Source organism: Balaenoptera ricei, chromosome 1 (genome assembly GCF_028023285.1).
Source record: "Balaenoptera ricei isolate mBalRic1 chromosome 1, mBalRic1.hap2, whole genome shotgun sequence".
NCBI classification, from domain to species: domain Eukaryota; kingdom Metazoa; phylum Chordata; class Mammalia; order Artiodactyla; family Balaenopteridae; genus Balaenoptera; species Balaenoptera ricei.
Genome location: NC_082639.1, coordinates 172598192 through 172617805, shown reverse-complemented (window position 1 = coordinate 172617805; position 19614 = coordinate 172598192). Strand labels below are relative to the sequence as shown.

Genomic DNA, 19614 nt, shown 5'->3' with positions numbered 1-19614 from the left:
TTTTTAACCTCTAAAGCCTTTTTGTTTATTCTCTGTTTCATATTGAGAAGTCAGTCAATTGTAGAGAACTTCCACCTGTGGCTTAGCCGAGCGGCCCCAGACCTGCCGCCCCTGCCGCCTCTCAGAGCCCTCTGTTTGCACCCCTTCGGCAGCCCAGCCCAGGCAAGCCGCCAATTTGGAGAGGGTGTGGGGGGCATCACCCTCAGTCCCATCAGCCCCGACTAGCTTGAAAATTACATCTGTTTCAGAAGTCGTCATCTCCAGCTAACTGACTGTCTTTCTGGGCTTGGTTGCTAAAATCATCCGAGTTACGGAGCAGCAGCGATTCAGCCTGGAAGTCTGCTAGAGTTGTGGTTACTGTTCAGTGGCTGAGCTTTTCATCGAAAAGTAAATAATTTGTGGGATGTGGAGTATTCTGTGTCTACTGCTTCAAGACAGTCGCTCGTTTTGTTATTTCATTCAGGTCTGAATTACAAAGCTAAGCTAATCACGCGGTGTTCGATTTAAGCTTCTTTAACACTGATGAAAGGCATTTGGAGTTCATCTACACCATACTTTTGTGAATGACAGCAGATGTGACATAAACTATCACCTTGATATACATGTCTATGGTCTATGAGAAAAGAGAAAGAACAATGTATCAGTTTTGCTACATTTTAATGGTAGGTTTTTTAAGGGATTATTTTTAGGTCTGGTCAGCAACATCAAACAAAAGGTACTGAGTACTCCACAGGGTACAGAGCGCTGCCAAGCACCTCAGAAAATGTACGTGACATGGAGAACATGTGGTTCTTGCCCCCTGAGGAGCTTACAGTCTGGGGGCGGAGGGGGGGGCACGGGGCTGACAAGTCACAGTCTAAAAGAGTTGAGTGAACAACAAAGTAATTTATTAAGGCAAATTCCTCATCCCCTCAAGCTACTGTGGATGGAATCATCTGGAATTAAACTAATCAAGAGGGAGGCAAGACTAAATTGGGTTGAGAATTCTTCAGGCTCATATAGTTTTTTAACATCCATCATAGTAAACAGAACTGACCTAACAGACAACTGAAAGTGGAGACTAGATCTCTTGAAGTGCAAGGGCTAGAACTTAATTGTGGTTACTTATTTTAAAAAGCAAACATACTGAATGGTATTGAGTAGGCTTATTACACGAGTTTAAAAATAGGCCAAGTACTGGCACTGCGTTCCCCTCATGCTAGCATTGGTCATTTAAAAGTGAACATTAAATATGTGGGCTCCACATCTAACCCACAGAATGCCCACCCCAAATCTTAAATGTTCTGTGTATCAAATATCCACTTCGTGTGTACTATGAAAGTTTTATTTATGCCCCATTATTAAGTCAAAAGAATGTAAATAGTCAAATTATAAAAAGCTAATGACCTGCATATTTCCATATGGATGAATGTCAGTATATCTACATAGGAAATAAATGGCAATCCTATCTACCTATATAAAAAAAAAAATAGAATATCTCCAGATTTGCATACTCAGCACTATAAGAAGAGGTATGCAGGTTCTAAGGTTTCACAATCAGTTGTCAGAAAAACAGCAGTTATTCCTGCGGTATCTTGTTAGCATCTGACTCAAATTATTTTTAGATTACACGATTTAGAAGACATTATAAACCCACCAAGAATTTGTTATTATTCTGAGATGGTTCCGTCACTAACCCCAGAATCACTATCAGAAAGAGTAACGATGTGATGTAGAAAAAAGCTAATCAACATGACTAAAAACATGCTCACTTTCAGAAAAACGATCCGGTCATCTGGAAAAATCACAGCTACCACCTGCGAACACACCCATATGGGATACTGATTAGGCCAAGGCACACTGTTTCTAAGCAGGAGAACCATGAGATCAGGGTGAATCAAGGCCGTCTCCGAGAAGCAGCCTATAAATTTCCAGACTGACCTTGGGCAGCATAATAGGTCCAATTCCTCTCAAAGCAGTTTCATACTATCCTACCCACATCAACCCAAAGTCTGACATTAACTCAAAAAACCAAAGAGCATATTGGCGCAGAAGTGGACAGGTGTGTAAACTCTAGCACACTCTTATTGCTGTATTAAGTGTGAAGGTGAGCACATTCCACCCACAACAGTGTCGTTCCAGGAAGCAGGGCAGGGGTAGTGGCAAATTAGAAAAGAGGCTATTCATTGCACGATTAATAGAAAAGTGAAAACGTTTCAAGATCTACAGTAAGCCTGTATCCAAAGGAGTCTTTTACATCAGTGACGTGCTGGACTTTGAATTCTGTGCTACAGCTTTGTAATGGACTCACTCTGGCCTGCTGGCCTGGGTACGACTTGCTTCCTGCCTGTTGAAGGGCGAATGTGCTACACAGAGCTAGGATGGTTTCTACTGAGTGGTAAGATTCACAGAAGTTCCAGGGTATTCATGTCACGATCATTCCTTGTGCAAAGTTTGATGCAGATGAAGATAAAGTGGTTTCTTGGTCAATAATTGCAATTTCTTTCTTTTAAAGTCAGTGGGTTTCTTGTACCTGTAACCACAATAGAAAAGCCATTGATAACTGATCTATTCCCAGGTTACACGTTAAGAAGAGAGCGTAGTCACCGTTAAATTAGTACTACTTCTGTATGTGCGTCACTTACAGCTCTATTACGATTGGCCCAGGTTTAATTTCATCCATCTCCATGAAAGCAAAACACTTGGTGCTGGTAAACCTTTTTTTAGGCTTGTAGTGTTTGAATTCAAAGAAAATAGCTGCACCTAAGGAATTAAAGCAAAGCAGATTAGCCACAGACAGCACATTTCTAGTGTCAATAAATTTTCTTTGATCGCCAGAAGCCTATGAACAAGCAACAACTGTCATAATTTTACAAAGTAACCTCTGTCAAACAATCTCTCTGATGATACGACTGACTATGGTTGTCACCCCAAAACTCGTCTGTACCTGAATGGAGGGACATGTCTCCATATCATCCTATTCTAAAGAGTAGAGCAAAACTTCTTGAGCCAGAATGACTCAGGAATGTAAATAAGTTCATCCACAGGTAGAATTATAAAATATTAAGAACAGAAAATACTACCAAAAAATCCCACAGAAGATACTTGTTAAGTAGTAACATTACTCATAGAAATGCATTAAGTAGAAAAGGCATGTAAAAGAGTTCATCAGAAAATCCAAACTTAGTTTCTCGAAACAAAAACTCAAAAAGTCAAAAATTCAGTTTTTGGGAGTTTGAAGTTTGGAGTCTGAACAACAGCTGGTTCAGTTTTTAAATGTTAACTGCTTCCTAATACCTCTCTCAGTGTCCAAAGCCCTGTTTTGTTTTTCCTGGAATGACATGTGCTTGTGTGAAGACAGCGCTAAGCAAGACGAGGGCTTAGAGAGCACGCCCATCCCACCTCTCCCCCAGTGAACAAGTGGTGATGAAACATGTAGATAGTTTCCTCTCCCCAAAGCCCAACAGATAAGCTCTCTCCACCTCCCCACAGAGAAAAGCTAAAAACAATAATAAGCCGCCTCATCTGTGTAGCCAACAACAATTAATTTCTAAAGAAGGCAAGGAAAGAGACGGAAGGACGTCAGGGTCTCCCTGTTAACTGGCTCCTTATTAACACAGGCTTAATCAGAGCGGTGTTGGATCTTGCTTTGCTTTTAAAGACAGTTAACATACATCTAATACTTTCACTGATGACAAAACTCACAAGTGACCAGAAGTTTAACAATGTTCAGAAATGTGTGCGCAGCCCTGGCACCTGGGTCCAGATGGAGCGCTTCACATGTCAAGGAAGGAAAGAAAAGCCAATCACTTAGGAGACAAAGGGATGTGGGTGAGGGAGAGATGGGTGTCTTTATTTATTTATTTGCCGAGCCGCGTGGCTTGTGGGATCTTAGTTCCCCGACCAGGGATTGAATCCGGACCCCAGCAATGAAAGTACCAAGTCTTAACCACTGGACCGTCAGGGAATTCCAGAGATGGGCATATTTAGCATCTGCTACCAACACACACGAAAGGATTACAATTGTTAGGTTACCGGTGACCTCGGTCCCCAGGTGTATGACCCTGCCATGTCCACAAAAGGGTAGCTTCTCTTCTCCCTTCCACAGCAATAACAGAGGCATTTTATTATTTAAAAACCTCATAGATCTTTAAGATAGCAGATCACATTTCTTAGTCTCTTCAGCTATGGAACCCATCTCCTTGTCATCGTGATTGTGTCTGAGGTCTGAATAAATGTGAAAATAAAGTCACATTTGAAAACAGCATTAAGGTCCAAATATGAAACCATCATTTTAAGGAAGTTAAAAAATTTTTATTATTCATCTGCATCATCTGTAGATAATATATTTCCTGCATTGCTGGTATGCACAGCTCTATACTTCATGGCATTTATAAGAAAGGACAAAATGTAAAATGAGAATAGCCTAGGAAGATTAACTGAAATGCTTATAAACATAAAGTATACTCATTAGCATTAGTCTCAGTTAAAATGACAGTCACTGTACATAACAGATTCAAAGCTGGAGAATAAAGAATCAAATTCTGAATATAGTTCTACTTTTAGCATCACAAACCTTTGGTTAATTTTTCAACATGCTTCTGGAGCTCAATGTCCACATTAAAATGAACATACGTATCTTCTTTTCTTGAAGCCACGGGAGTATCTTGCACAGGAGTTAAATCTATGCCATTCAGATCTAGAGAGGAAAGAAAAGTTTCTGCTTCGAGCCTTCAAATACAAAGACTTAAAAACTGCAAAGGAACTGCAAAGGGCTGTGTTTTCTGAAGAGGCAAAAGCTAAGAGGAGATTCTGAGGCCAATAAAGACCCGTGTCTGGGGTGAGCAGGTACCTGAAGGCGGCTGGTTTGCAAGGTCATGTGGAGGGCACGGCGTAGAGAGGGTGGGAGACCCCCATGGATAGGAGGAGGAAGCCTCCTTACACATCACAAAATTGGATCCTTACTAGTTAAGAGGTGTCTCCTGAGGACACAGGCCAGTATATTTTTGTGAATTACATTTGGGGATGTAATATACCCCAATGGTGCTCCTACCACTATTTCCCAACCTTGCTCAGGTGCATGACGTGGAAAGGCCGATAAATCTAACATTATCAGAATTCCCCTGCTGTATTCAAGTCAGAGGACCAAACAATGGACACGACAGCTGCCAAGGAAACTTTTCCATGAATGAACACTTCTTACATATATTACTTAAATTCTGGTTCTACTTGCTATAACATCAGCTGATTTACAATAACCAGATGGCACACTGCGTATGGTATACTGCTGTAATTTTTGGAGCCAGGAATCATCCAGTTTAATCTAATTCAACACAGACTCATTTAATGACTACTCAGTGTTCATGTATTATTCAACAGACCCATCTTAGGGACCTTAAAGCAAGAGAGTACGTTTCGTTTGATTACTTCAGTTCCTAAAGTTATTTAAATAAAACATGTTTCAGTTCAACCATATGCAAAGGTAACATAATATCTACATTTCATTACATTTTTTTGTATTTACAGTGTTTGCTCCTGAATGAGAATGTAGTTTTGTGAATGGCCTGTCAAACACTGTAGGGTATAAATACCTCCCAGTAGACCATGGATTTGAGAACCAGTAACATCAGAAGTTAACGTGTCACAGGGTTAGTGCTATGGATCATGGTCTCTCCATGTTAAAATTCTTGTCTGGGGCCAAAATCCTTTTTCTTTTATTCGGTACTAATGAACCCATGGGTCTGAATATTTCTATGATCGGTAAAAGTTCCCTCCATTTAATTTCAGTCCATACCTGTTTGATTTGTCTCAAACTGCAGGTTTATTAACTGTAGACTGGATTAACTGTGCAGTTATTTCTGAATAATAGTATGACAACTTCATCATCAATCACCCAATAATTATTTTTAAAAGACTGTTGAGCACTTTACAAATAAATTGCTGTATAAAATGCTTGGCAACAACAAAACAATTCAATCACTGTGGCTTCCCTCTTAAACCAATGACCAAAAAAGTTGTTTTCAAGGAAAAAAATGGTTTGCCATTGGATAGAAAAAAACAAATCCTAAGAGTAATCATGCTTAATAATGACGGTAACATAGTTAAGGATAAGAAATAATACATCACTCGTCTAATGTCCCGCAGGATTATGTTCAGGGCGTGGATGTTTATGGATGCATCCTATTTCCCTGTCTCCACTCATGGTTAATTGAAGGCCCGATTCTCATCCACCTCTGCACAGCTGTCCTATGTACAAACCTCTCTTGGACAGGAACGAGAGGACCTGAAGTGGAGGCGTGGGAAAACAGGAGAACACTGGGCTTTGCAAAGAAAACCACACACCCTTGGAAGGTGGGGGACATTTTTTTAACCTGTTTTCTGAAGGATGCATCTGGTGTTAAAGACAGTGTGTCTGTCTAGTTAGCACCCTTGACGGAATTTTAAGAATAAAAAGATATACACAAAGAAAAAGCCAAAAGCAAATAAGAGAGTAAGTTATGGATAGGAAAGGATTTTTAGTAAATCTCTCAGAAATGTTTGGTGAAGGAATGATGACCACCTCTTCCCAGGGATTTTGCCTCACTGTAAAATCAACTAAAATAAGTTGTCACAGATATAAAACATCCCTTCCCTCTCCCCACCAAAAAAGTTCCAAATGAGAAGCAACATTATAAAATTACCCAGAGGGAAGATAGATATACATAGTTATTTACCTTTTACACTAACTGTGATATAGGGATCAATGCATTGCCCAGCATCTTTCAGGCCAATTTTCTCAATTCTGATAGTGAGTAATGTCATTCCTGGTTCTGATGGCAACCTTGGTAATAAAGTACCTGGCAACGGAGAAAGAGCAATAAAAACGAGCTCTACCAATAATTTCAAAGTAAATATTTTAACAACATAGAGAAGATATAACTTTGCTCTTAACTGGCTTAGTAACTAGCCAGGCATTATTTTGGTTTCCAAAACTTCCAGACACTTGATGTTATTCTTCTCAGACAAATGCTTAATTAGACACAAGATACATCTACACTTCCATACTTCATATTCAACAGTAAAGCATAAATTACTAACTCAAGTTTGTTAAAATTCCAATCCAGGAAGCCCAATTACAAATTACCACATAATTAAGAATGTACATAATATATATGCTTCACATTTACTCCTATATAATATACTCCATATCTCAACATGAAGTGGTAGAACAAGAACACAAAAAGCTTTATAAACATTTGTTACGTATTTCTAAAGTTTGAAAAATTTAATAACAGAATCAATCAATAAATCTTTCAGCTACTATTAATCTTTCAAGAAATAACGTATAACTTACTATTTATATAGTTAACTGAATAACTTTACAGTGTAATTTCCCACTCCTTTCTTCATCCTATTCTGTATGATCTATCCTCTCAGAAATCAGTCCTACTGAGAATGCCACATAAAACCACAAGAGTAATTGTATGTTTGAAATCTTTTCCATAGATCAATTAAATTTTTTAAAACTGAAAACCACCCAGAACCACGCAAGAGCATTCCCCACCAAGAAAATGACGTGAAGAAAGAAATCGACTGTACAGTTTGTTCATTTATTTCAAATAATCGATGAACAGATGCAAACAAAAGTTGATTTTAATTTAATATGTATATAGTACCACAAACTACAGAATCTAACATTTATAAAGGACTTTGGTTGACACTCTTCAAGTTTCTATCCAACAATGTGTTATTCTACTTTTAATGAGGAAGTATTTGAAGTACATGAATCAATCAACTTACCATGTTCAAAATATATTATTAATACATTTAACTGACTGCAAATGTGCTTGAGGGAATTTTAGGGGGCAATGAAAATGTTCTCAAATTGGATCACACTGATAGATGCACAACACTATAGATTTATCAAAAGTCATTGAATTGTACACTTAGAATGAGTGAATTTTATGACATGAAAATTACTATAGAAATCCAAAAGTCTTAACTGGTGATACCTGTTAAAAATTTTTTTTGACTAATGACAAGGTAGAAGTATAAAAAGCAGAAAAACCAAAATGGGACATTCAAAGCAGTATTTAATACTGTTTCAAAATTAACATTACTTTTTCACATGAAATATTTTGCCATATTTCAACACATTTTCAATTCTCCCAAGTTTTCTTACATTAAAGATAAAAGGTCTTTACTGCACCCACTGTCTATTCTTTAAAAAAATTTTAAATTGTGAATCTAACACATATTCAGAAAAGCAAATAAAACGAGTGTACAGCTTAATGAAATGTCAGAAAGCAAGCATCCACGTAGCCACCACCGAGGTCAAAAAATAAAGTAAGACCTCAGGAGTTCCCTTCTATCCCCACCCAATGCTCTTCTGAATTCCTCCTCACTACCCTGGCTTTTAAAATCACTACTAAAAAGCATCCCTGTATAATTATGTTTTGCCTGCTTTTGAACTTTAGATTTATCCGACTGTTGTCAGTTGCTGTAATTTGTTCATTTTTATGATTGTCCAGAATTAGTATAGTATAGAGGTTGTACAAATATACCAGTGCTTGTATCCATTCTTCTGTTGACAGGCATTTGAGTTGCTTCAAGTTTTTGGAAATTGTTAATGCTGCTGTAAACATTCTTGGATACATGCTCTGCTCCACCTAAGCACACGTTTCCGAAGGGAGGACTTACTGAGTCACATGGTGTATCACCTTCATGTTTGCTATGTAATTACAAACTATTTTCCCAAGTGGTCATGTCAATTTCTACTCCTAGTACAACCTCCATTGCTCCACATCCTCACTAGCACTTGGGAGTTGTCAGATTCTTCTTTTTGGCCAATTTAGGTGTAGAGAAATGCCAATCTAGTCTTAAGCTCATTTTGCCAATGATTAATGAGTTGAGCACCTTTTCATTTAAAAATGAGCATTTGTATTTCCCTTTTCCTGAAGTATCTATTCAATTATTTTGCCCACTTTACTACTGAAATGCTCACTTTTTAAAAAAATTTTATTTATTTATTTATTTTGGCTACGCTGGGTCTTAGTTGCAGCATGCAGAATTCTTAGTTGCGGCATGCATGCAGGATCTAGTTCCCTGACCAGGGATCAAATCCGGGCCCCCTGAATTGGGAGTGTGGAGTTTTACCCACTGGACCACCAGGGAAGTCCCTGAAATGTTCACCTTTTTCTTACTGATTTGTAGCAGTCCTCTAATATTTTGACATAAGCTTTTTGTTGGATACATGTTTTACAAATAATTTCTCAGTGGCTTTCCTTTTTTAAAAAAAATCTGTATAGTGAAGGGTAACATATTAAAACGTGTACAAATTCTAAGCACAGCTTAATGAATTTTCACAAAGTGAACACACCTGTGTGACTAGCACCATATCCAGGAAAGAAAGACACTACCAGCATACTAGGAACCTGACATGTGCCCCCAACACGCACCCAAATCACTCTCTCTCCCAAGAGATAACAGCTGTTCTTGACTTTTAATACCCTGATCAGTCTTTGCATGTTTAGAATACCTTTTCTGTTTATGGTGTCTTCTGATTATGGTAAATTCTTAATGTTAATGTATTCAAATTTCTCAATCTCTAAATTCCTTTATAGTCAGTGCTTTCTGTGTCCTATTCAAGAAATCTTTCCCCACTCCAAGCTCATGAAGGTATTCTTATAAGAGCTTTTTTGTTTTGCCATTCACATTTCATTCTATAATCCACATAGAATTAATTTTTGGCTATGGTGTGTGGTAGGAGCCCAATCCCATTCTATTCCACATGGACACTCAATTGTCCCAGCACTACTTACTTAATAGACTGTCATCTCACCCATGTATCTGCAGTGGCATTTTGATCATAAATCAAGTGTGGGTCTGTTTCCGGGCTCCCCATTCTCTCACTGGACTATTTCTTACCCTTGCACCACTACCGTGAGAGTCTTGATTACTATAATTTTACAAAAAGTCTTGACATTTGGTAAAGCAAATTCTCCCGCCTTGACATTATTCTTTAAGAGTCTTAACTACTTTTAGCCCTTTGCATTTCCATGTAAATTATAACACAACAGCTGTCAAGTTCTTAAAAAAAAAAACAAAAAAACCCAAAACATCAAATAACAAAAACACCGTTGGGACTGCAGCGAAGTTCATATCAATTTTAGAAACAGTCACATCTTTACAAATTGCTTCTTCCAACCCATGAACTGGAATATATCTCTCCATTTATTTAAGACTTCTTAATTTCTCTCAATAAAGTTTTACTGCTTTCTTCACATGGGTCTTATACTTCTCGTTGGATTTATTAAACTATATTGATATTTTCTGATATTATTATAAATGCTATTTCATTTTCTAAGCAACTGTTGATTGTTTATAGAGATAAAATCAATTCTTTTTTGGTACATAATTTTTTAAAAATCAAGGTACAATTCACATACAACATTATATTAGTTTCAAGTATACAACATGATTTGATATTTGTATATTGCAAAATGATCACAATAAGTCTATAGAATCAATTCTTATGTACAGATTTTACATCCAGGAACCATGCTAAACTCTCTTACTATCTTTTTTTTTTAATTTAATTTTATTTATTTACTTTTGGCTGCACTGGGTCTTCGTTGCTGTGTGCAGGCTTCCTCTAGTTGTGGCGAGCGGGGGCTACTCTTTGTTGCGGTGCGCGGGCTTCTCACTGCAGTGGCGTCGCTTGTTGCGGAGCACGGGCTCTAGGTGCGCGGGCTTCAGTAATTGCGGCTCGCGGGCTCTAGAGCGCAGGCTCAGTAGTTGTGACGCAGGGGCTTGATTGCTCTGCGGCATGTGGGATCTTCCCGGACCAGGGCTCGGACCCGTGTCCCCTGAATTGGCAGGTGGATTCTTAACCACTGGACCACCAGGAAGCCCCTCTCTTACTGTTTCTAATTATTTACCTATAGGCGCTTTTGCATGTTCTACACACATATTCATAAAATCTACAAATAATTTTTATCTTTTATTTGTTTTCGGTCCTAGTGCACTGATGAAAAGAGGTCATAGTAGGCACTATGTCTTGTTATTGATCTGAAAAGGAATGCTTCAAGTATGATTTTGGCTCAAAGCATCCTTTAGAGAACACCCAGAGAACTGTTCTGTTCTCAGTCTGCTAGAATTTTTAAAAATCAGGAAGAGATTTAGAATTTAAACCTTTCTGCGTCTATTCAGAGGATTATGAGATTTTCCTCCTTAATCTGCTAATGTGAACTGCCTTGATATATTTTACTTATTGAACAATATGTTCTGAAAAATCATCAGTTCATGGAGATTTTCCTGATTATTACCTATAGTATTCTATAGTATTATTCAGCCAACCTACATATGGCAGTTAGGTTGTTTCTAATATTTTATTATTACAGATTACACCATAATAAACAACCTGGCGTATATGCAAATATTTTCTTCATATTATTAGAGGTGTATCTTGAGAATAAATTCCTAGAAGTGAGATTGCTGGGCCTAAGAGTAAATGTGTACTTCTGCTGTTATTGTTAAATATTGCTGAATTGCCCTCCAAAGGGACTGTACTATTTTGTATTCCTACCAGTGATGAATGAGCATCTGTCACAGCCTAAGCAACAGTAGTTTTAATTTGCATGTCTCTTATTATGAGTATCTTTTCATATGTTTAAGGGCTATTTGTACATCTTTGTGTGTCTGTATGTACGTGTGTACTGTCTGTTCATGTCTTTTGCCCAGTCTTTTAATGTGCTTATTCGTCTTTGTTGTCAAAACTTAAAATTTTTATTTATATATTAAGGATGTTAGCCCCTTGGTCTTTTTTACTTTGACCATGGCTTTCTTTCTTTGACAGTCAAAAGGTGATTTCTTATCCAATATTCAAAGTCAATGATAATGAGACTATGTTTTTCCCAAGTGAACATTAAAACTGGTTTCTACCTTTGGATGAATCAGTTCATAATCTATAACTGTCTAGCTCTTTTAGTTGAAATGAATGAATGGGATGACATTTCTTTCCTCATTACCAACAAACCTTTTTGCCTCAGACCACACTAAAATCTAATCTAACTACTAAATATATTTCTAACAATTCAATACAAAGGCAGTGATTTCAAGCTGCAAGTTAATTTATTCAGCTTCATTATTCCATAATTCAAGGTAGTATGAAAACATTCCATCATGAAGGTTCAGTTTCACCCTCATTGTACCTATTAAAGAGTATCTGCAAGCTGACTATAAAATGAAGACTACAAATGATATAAAAAGGTGAATATTCAAGGCATTTCATGATGGTTTCCAGTGTGCTCTCTCCCTGTATGACCAACTCCTACACACTCGGAGTGTCAGTTCAGGCTAGATTACCTGTGCTGAACTCCCTTAGCCTTTTTTTTTTTTGCTCACCCATAATACACTGTGCACATCTCTAACCATAATTATGTACTGTTGGCTTTGTCTTGTTGACTACATAGTAAGCTTCCTGAAAGACAAGTCTGGGTAACCACTCATTTTTTTATTGTTTGGCATTAGTAATAAACAGATCTTTTTTGAATTAATGTATTGTTGAATAAATAAATGAATTTCACAGCTCTAAAGGTGGTTATATTATGTTCTAGTAAACAAATGGCTAGATAATATATATTATATATGTATCGATGCACTGTCTTATATGACATGTGCGTGAAAGAAGATAAAATACGAGCATAATACCATACCACCTGCAGCTCCTGGGTTAGATGAGAAAGGTAGCATGTTTGTGTATCAAAGGTAAAACCATATGATAATCAGAAATCAAAGCACTACATTAAAAGAAGATTTCTAAATGAACAATTAAAATATTCAACTATATAAAGTAATAGGAGAACAAGCAACTACACTTGTAAAACTTGAAGACTGTAATCAGGATAAGAAAAGAAATTATCATACATGATCTGGTATAGACTAAGCTTTTCCAGCTAGAACTAAATAATTTGCTATTAAATCTAGAGCAAGGATCAAAAATAACAAATGTTCTATGTGGTAGCACTGCATAAACAACAGATAATCAATGCTTACAGAACACTTAACTACGTGCCAGGCAATGTTCTAATCCTTTATATGTGTCAACTCATTTAATCCTCACAATAATTCTATGATATAGGTGTTAATGTCAGTCCCATTTAGTTAGTAGAAGGTGAAAACTGGGGCACAGAAAAGTTAGGTAACTTGTCCATTATCACACAGTAGTCTGACCCTAGAGTCCATGCTTCTAACTGCCATGTCCCATTTGCCACTTTCGTAATTTAATTGTCCACAAAGCCTAAAAAGGACCTGCAGGATAATCTGCATCTCAAGGTCCTTAACGTAAGTCCCTTTGCCATGTAACATACATGCTCACAGGCTCTGGGGATTGGAATATGGATGTCTTCGGGGGGCCATACAGCTAACTGCCTAAACCAGGATTTCTCAACCAGGTTTCTGCAGAATCCTAGGAGTGTGCTAGAGCTGTGGCTAGGAGCTCCACAAAAGAGAGTGATTAAGAAGGAATAAACGCCACCTGAACTTTGTGCGCTGAGCAATGCGTGTTCACTGTGATGGACAGAGACTGGGCAGTCCCCACGGCAACTCTATTACGGGTCTTTGAGCCTCATATGGCAATGGGCAGTAGGACCACGCTCATCTGGCTGGATCCATTTTTAGTTTTTCATGCGAGAAAGGGGCAGCCACTGGCAGCTGGTAAGCTCTACAGTGCATGGAGGAAGGCAGCCCGGTGCTGTCAGCCTCTTCGGATTTACCTGCCCTACCTCCCCAGTGTACCACCAACTGGAGCAAACATGTCCTACTGCTGTCAAAGAAAACTGGAGGGAATTATTTGATTCAATGTGGCTTCTGAAGAAGATGTATGAGCTACGAGAGGAGGATTCCAAACCTAAGCCTACAGATGATTCTGATAAGGTAACAACAATGAATCACAAGCTCCAGGGTCATTTTACTGCACTAGGGCAATAGGGGACACACCAAAGTCCACCTTGATGATGAAAACTATCTATCAATACATTGTATTTGGACCAGTAATCCAAGTTGTCCTATTCCATAGTGCATCAACTGTGGAAGACAATTTATGAACGCAGCTATGGCTCCAGAAACATTAAAAAAATCACTTAACTACAAATCACAACCATTGACAAGGTGCTAATATTTTGGGATTCTAATAGCCATTTAAAATAAACAGAGTAAAGGGAACCCTCTTGCACTGTTGGTGGGAATGTAAATTGATACAGCCACTATGGAGAACAGTATGGAGGTTCCTTAAAAAACTAAAAATAGAACTACCATACGATCCAGCAATCCCACTACTGGGCATATACCCTGAGAAAACCATAATTCAAAAAGAGTCATGTAGCACAATGTTCATTGCAGCTCTATTTACAATAGCCAGGACATGGAAGCAACCTAAGTGTCCATCAACAGATGAATGGATAAAGAAGATGTGGCACATATATACAATGGAATATTACTCAGCCATAAAAAGAAACGAAATTGAGTTATTTGTAGGGAGGTGGATGGACCTAGAGTCTGTCATACAGAGTGAAGTAAGTCAGAAAGAGAAAAACAAATACCGTATGCTAACACATATATATGGAATCTTAAAAAAAAAAAAAATGGTTCTGAAGAACCTGGGGGCAGAAGCGGAGGAGCAGCTGCAGCCCCTCGTCCTTCACCTACAACTCCTCTGTTCCTAGGGAAGCTGATAACACTGCAGAACCTAACGTAAGGAGGATCTCCTCACGTGGACCGGTTGGTTCTCTGTATGGGGCCAAGACACTCTGGAAGAGAGAGATTTCAGAGAACCAGACTAGGAATGGACCACCAGCCCAGAGACCAGGAGTCTGTGTGTTAAGTCCACAGGAGAAAACAGAGGTTACATGGAAACTGAAGTCAATGAAATCCTTTAAGACCCTGTCCTCACACGATTTTTCTTTCTGGTCTAAAACGAAAAATGGCATGATGGTCTTTGTTCCAAAACAGTAGTATATCATCACCTAGACAAGACTCCTAAAGAGGCAATGCCTTTTTGGATAATTACTGAGGATTGTATCTTTTGAAAACACTGTGATTTGAGTTTGCTTATTAAGTAACTTTATTTGCCTGACGTTTTATGTGATATTGTACAGATGTTCCCACGGGCGTTGGTTCTAATATAAGAGGTGAGTTGGTCCTTATTTTGCCTTAGTGCTTCGGAAATTAAACATCATTAACAAGGAGTATATTAATTTTTTATCCACACTTAGAGCAGAGTTCAATCAGGTGTCCAAAATGTAGACTAAGCAATATCATATATATGTGATAATACACATAATCTTGTTAGTTTTCATTGCTTTAAATTTATAATACTTGTAACTAAACTCACATATCTAGTACTACTGACTCAGATTCTCTGTCATCCAAATTTCTTTTTTTTAAAATTAATTAATTAATTAATTTAGGCTGTACCAGGTCTTAGTTGTGGCACGTGGGCTTCTTAGTTGCAGCATGCGGACTCTTAGTAGGAGCATACGGGTTTCCTAGTTGCGGCATGCAAACTCTTAGTTGCAGCATGCGTGCGGGATCTAGTTCCCCAACCAGGGATCAAACCCAGGCCCCCTGCATTGGGAGCACAGAGTCTTACCCACTGAACCACCAGGGAAATCCCTGTCATCCAAAATTTTTTAAGTGCACATTTCTTTGTGCTGCTAAAGCATGATAAAAAAAAAAGGACATACATGATAATACTTTGCATTTAAGTAGCATTTTTTTCTTTCAAGAAAAATACTTTAGTTATTCTGGGATAATTTTAAACATAATTTAAGATAATGATATTGATCAAACAAGCCACAATATTTGGTAGATAGGTAACACATTAAAAGTGTCTTCAAATTCTGGCAATAGATAATCCTTGCAAATGACATTGCAGGTAGATAAAAAGTTATGGAGGGACCATTTATTTGTTTTGAAATACTGAATTCAATTTAGAGGTAGAAATTGTGGTAAAACATTAAAATACACATACAAGTTCTTTTAGCAAGTAATTTATTGTCTAGCAGTTGAGGAAAATGGGTTCCTCTGAGCTTTCACGAAAAAGAGTTTGAAAAACTGTAAGACGTTTGTTCGTGTTTAAAATTGCTTTAAAAGTTTGAAAAAAAATCTTAGGGGCCATTATCATTTAAATAATATTGTATCTAGGTCTATGAAATTAAAATTATAGCTGATTGAAGTTGTTGCATACATAAAGAGTATACCAGTGTCACTACCACATTTGGGAAAAAAAATAATAAACACACATCCACAAAGTCTAGAAGGAGTCAGTGGGCATGTGCTTCATGTAGAAATGCTAGTTTAAAAAGGGCAATCCATCATTCCCTACAGCAAGCAAGGAAGAGTTCCCCACAGGTGTCTGAGTTGAAAGGTTGAATTGCCAGAGTACTTTCAAAAAAGAGCAGGCCAGATGTTGCTGGGTGCTTTGAAGATGAGGGCTGCAGGATGTAGCATACTTAACAGACATTTCATATGAACCAGTCTCTGCAAAGCTCTGAAGAAAACCCTTTAACTTCAAGTGACAGGATTCTTGGATTTAAAAGAAAAGGAATTAACTTGTAAAAGGAAATCCTGAAATATTTCCACGACTGCTTGGGCTTGAGAGAGAGAAAAAATATAAATAAGTCTTACATCTTATTAAAAACCAGTCTGGAGAACAAGAGAACAAAATCAAAGAGTATTTTCCTTCCCTTTATATACTAATAAATGCCTGGGTGAGGAACACTTTCTCTGATTCTTCTGCACAGCCTGAGAACTTGAGACTTTTGGAGAAGAAAAAGAACTTAGCGAGCTGTGGTCTAACCGTACCCTTGAGATGATATTCACCGCTGTGCCCCTAGGCATGCTCTGGACTTCTGTGAAAGAAGGATGCCCTGATAGTCATAGGAAAGCAATGAACATTTTGCTGCAATTTTCAACTTCTTATATGTGTGAGCAAGAAAAAACTTCATTTCAGCTGAAAATGAAATTCATGTTTGCTTATTTCTCAAGTTCAACTCAGAATTGAGTACTTGTGCAGGAAAACCCAAGCACAGGTTTCACGCTGAAGAGGTAAATTTCATTCTTTATTTTTAGTTTCAAAAATAAACATGTTTTATGCATATTTAAGCCTATATAAGGGCTCAAAAAAGCAACACATTCGTATAATTTTGAAACTGCTAAGCCTATGTTTGAGTTTAATCACGTCATTCAGTAAAAAAATGTTTTTTAAAAACTTGAAAATTGTGTCTTGGCTATTTTTTATTCATATTTCTTGGGCTTATGATTTTAAGAGCTTTATATTCAGCAATGTCAATACATTTTTAGGCCATAAAAAACAGGTTATAAATTTATATCCTTGATTTAAATGAAATCTACCAAGCCTACCTTTAAAAGAATTAAATCCTACTTTGGCTTAATCCAATTATTTAACAAAAATTTATGATGTTTGCCATATGAGTTTTTTAAATTTTGAAAAGGAAAAAGATTAATATCAAAAAAGGTAAGATAATATCTACCTCCCCCCCTCCCCCCATTAAAGGCTGGCTAAAAAGTCACTTTCGGTTTTAAATGGGAAGAAACGATTCTGGGTCCTACCACACCTGCACACCGTACCTTATTCCTCATTAGCCTCACAGCGGTGGTGGTTACAGACCTGGAGGTGTTTGTCAGCACGCATAAACCTGCACACTAAAAAGGGTGACTGTTGTATATGTAAGTGACACCTCAATAAACCTGACTTTTAAAAAAAGTCACAACAAACTTACAGTTCAGTAACTTATATAAAAACAAAGATAATAAATAAAAAGTCACAACAATTCCCAGAACTATCTTGCCACCAAACGCAGACACAGCCTAGGCATAACTAAAATCTTGGATTCTCGCAGAATAACAAAGAAAATAAAACGTTTCCTGCTTTACAGTTAAGTGAAAGGTTAAATGTCATCTTATTTTGATGATGTCAATGAATATAATTTTATGAGTTATTTTTTAATGACACCTACAGGTCGTGGACAATAATGACCCCAAACTAAAAACAGCTAATTAAACTACACGTACTCGTTCAAAAAAGAAATTCAGAGAATAGAAGGGTTCAGTAAGCCTTCTGTACCTCTGAAATGAAATACCGCAATGCTATATCAGTTTACAAAAATCTATTCAGTTTGGGCTTACTCTTACATAGCAAATGGATTTAATTTATGGCAGAAGTTTCTTTTCAACTCAGCAACCTGAACCTCATAAAAACCTTGATCTGTATGTTTCATGGCTTACATCATCTGCTTTAAAGATCTTGTTTGCTACAGAAGTACAGCAAGCGAGCAAACAACCAAGTCAGATAGAAATTTATAGTACTGGAAGCTACGGCAATGATAATATGTGGTTTGCAAAGGGAATAACAGCTATTCAGTTAGTAAAACAGCGAGATAATTTCTCTCACCATCTCAGCAATTTTGAAATTTCCTACATATATGACAAAAACAAGAAAAATACATCTCTCTTTTCATAAAGCAAGGTACATTAGGAATAATGCCCTATACCAAAGAAACATTATTAACAACAAAAGCTACCATCTACAGTAATTTTCCCAATAATCCTATAGTGTAGGTATTGTTATCTCCATTGAAAGATGATGATGAGAATAATCACTGCACTAACATTCAGCATGTGACAGGTACTGTGCTAAAAGCTGTATATGCTGTACCTTGTTTAGTCTTCACAGGAACCTTATGAGTTAGGCATGATTATCACCCCATTTTATACATAAAGAAATTGAGGTTCAAACTGGTTTAAGAATAGGTGCAACTAGTAATGGACAGAGGTTAGACTCAAGCCCAGTGTCTGCTGGTTCAAGTCTATGTTGCTCCAACTCCATAATGCCTCCTCCCCAAGGGGCATTATAAACACGGGAATATCACTATTATTACTGTAGTACTTTATTACACTTCACAGATATCGCATTTTTTACAAATTGAACATCTGCAGTAACCCTGCGTCAAGCAAGCAAGCCAGTCTATTGGCACCATTTTTCAGACAGCATTTGTTCGCTTCGTGTCTCTGTGTCACATTTTGATAATTCTTGCAATATTTCAAACTTTTTCATTATTATTATATTTGTTACAGTGATCTGTGATCAGTGATCTTTGATGTTACCATTGTAACCGCAGATGTGGTGGAAATAGCAAGAGAACTAGAATTAGAAGTGGAGCCTGAAGATGTGACTGAATTGCTGCCATCTCATAAAACTTTAACAGATGAGGAATTGCTTCGTACAGATGAGCATAGAAAGTGGTTTCTTGAGATGGAATCTACTCCTGGTGAAGATGCTGTGAAGATTGTTAAAATGGCAACAAAAAATTTAGACCATTACATAGACTTAGCTGATAGACAGTGGCAAGGCTTGAGAGACTTGACTCCAATTTTGACAGAAGTTCTACAATGGGTGAAGTGCCATTAAATAGCACTGCATGCTAGAGAGAAACTGTGAAAAGAAGAGTCAACCTAGGTGGCAAACTTCACTGTGCTCTTATTTTAAGAAGGTGCCACAGCTGCCCCAACCTTCTGCGACCAGCACCCTGATCAGTCAGCAGCAGTCAACGTTAGATAAAACTCTCCACCAGCAAG

At 37.5% G+C, this 19614-nt stretch overlaps 1 protein-coding gene across 1 annotated transcript in view; it reads right to left on the bottom strand.

The window, feature by feature from the left end:
• Positions 1-640: 640 nt before the first annotated feature.
• Positions 641-19614, bottom strand: part of AIDA (axin interactor, dorsalization associated) — a 42514-nt gene continuing 23540 nt past the window's right edge. The window contains exons 7-10 of the mRNA XM_059942136.1: positions 6693-6815; positions 4556-4678; positions 2625-2742; positions 641-2512 (exon numbers count right to left, since the gene is read on the bottom strand). Coding sequence (XP_059798119.1) covers positions 2416-2512; positions 2625-2742; positions 4556-4678; positions 6693-6815 — 461 coding nt within the window. The 3' untranslated portion in view covers positions 641-2415. The remainder of the gene's footprint in view (positions 2513-2624; positions 2743-4555; positions 4679-6692; positions 6816-19614) is intronic.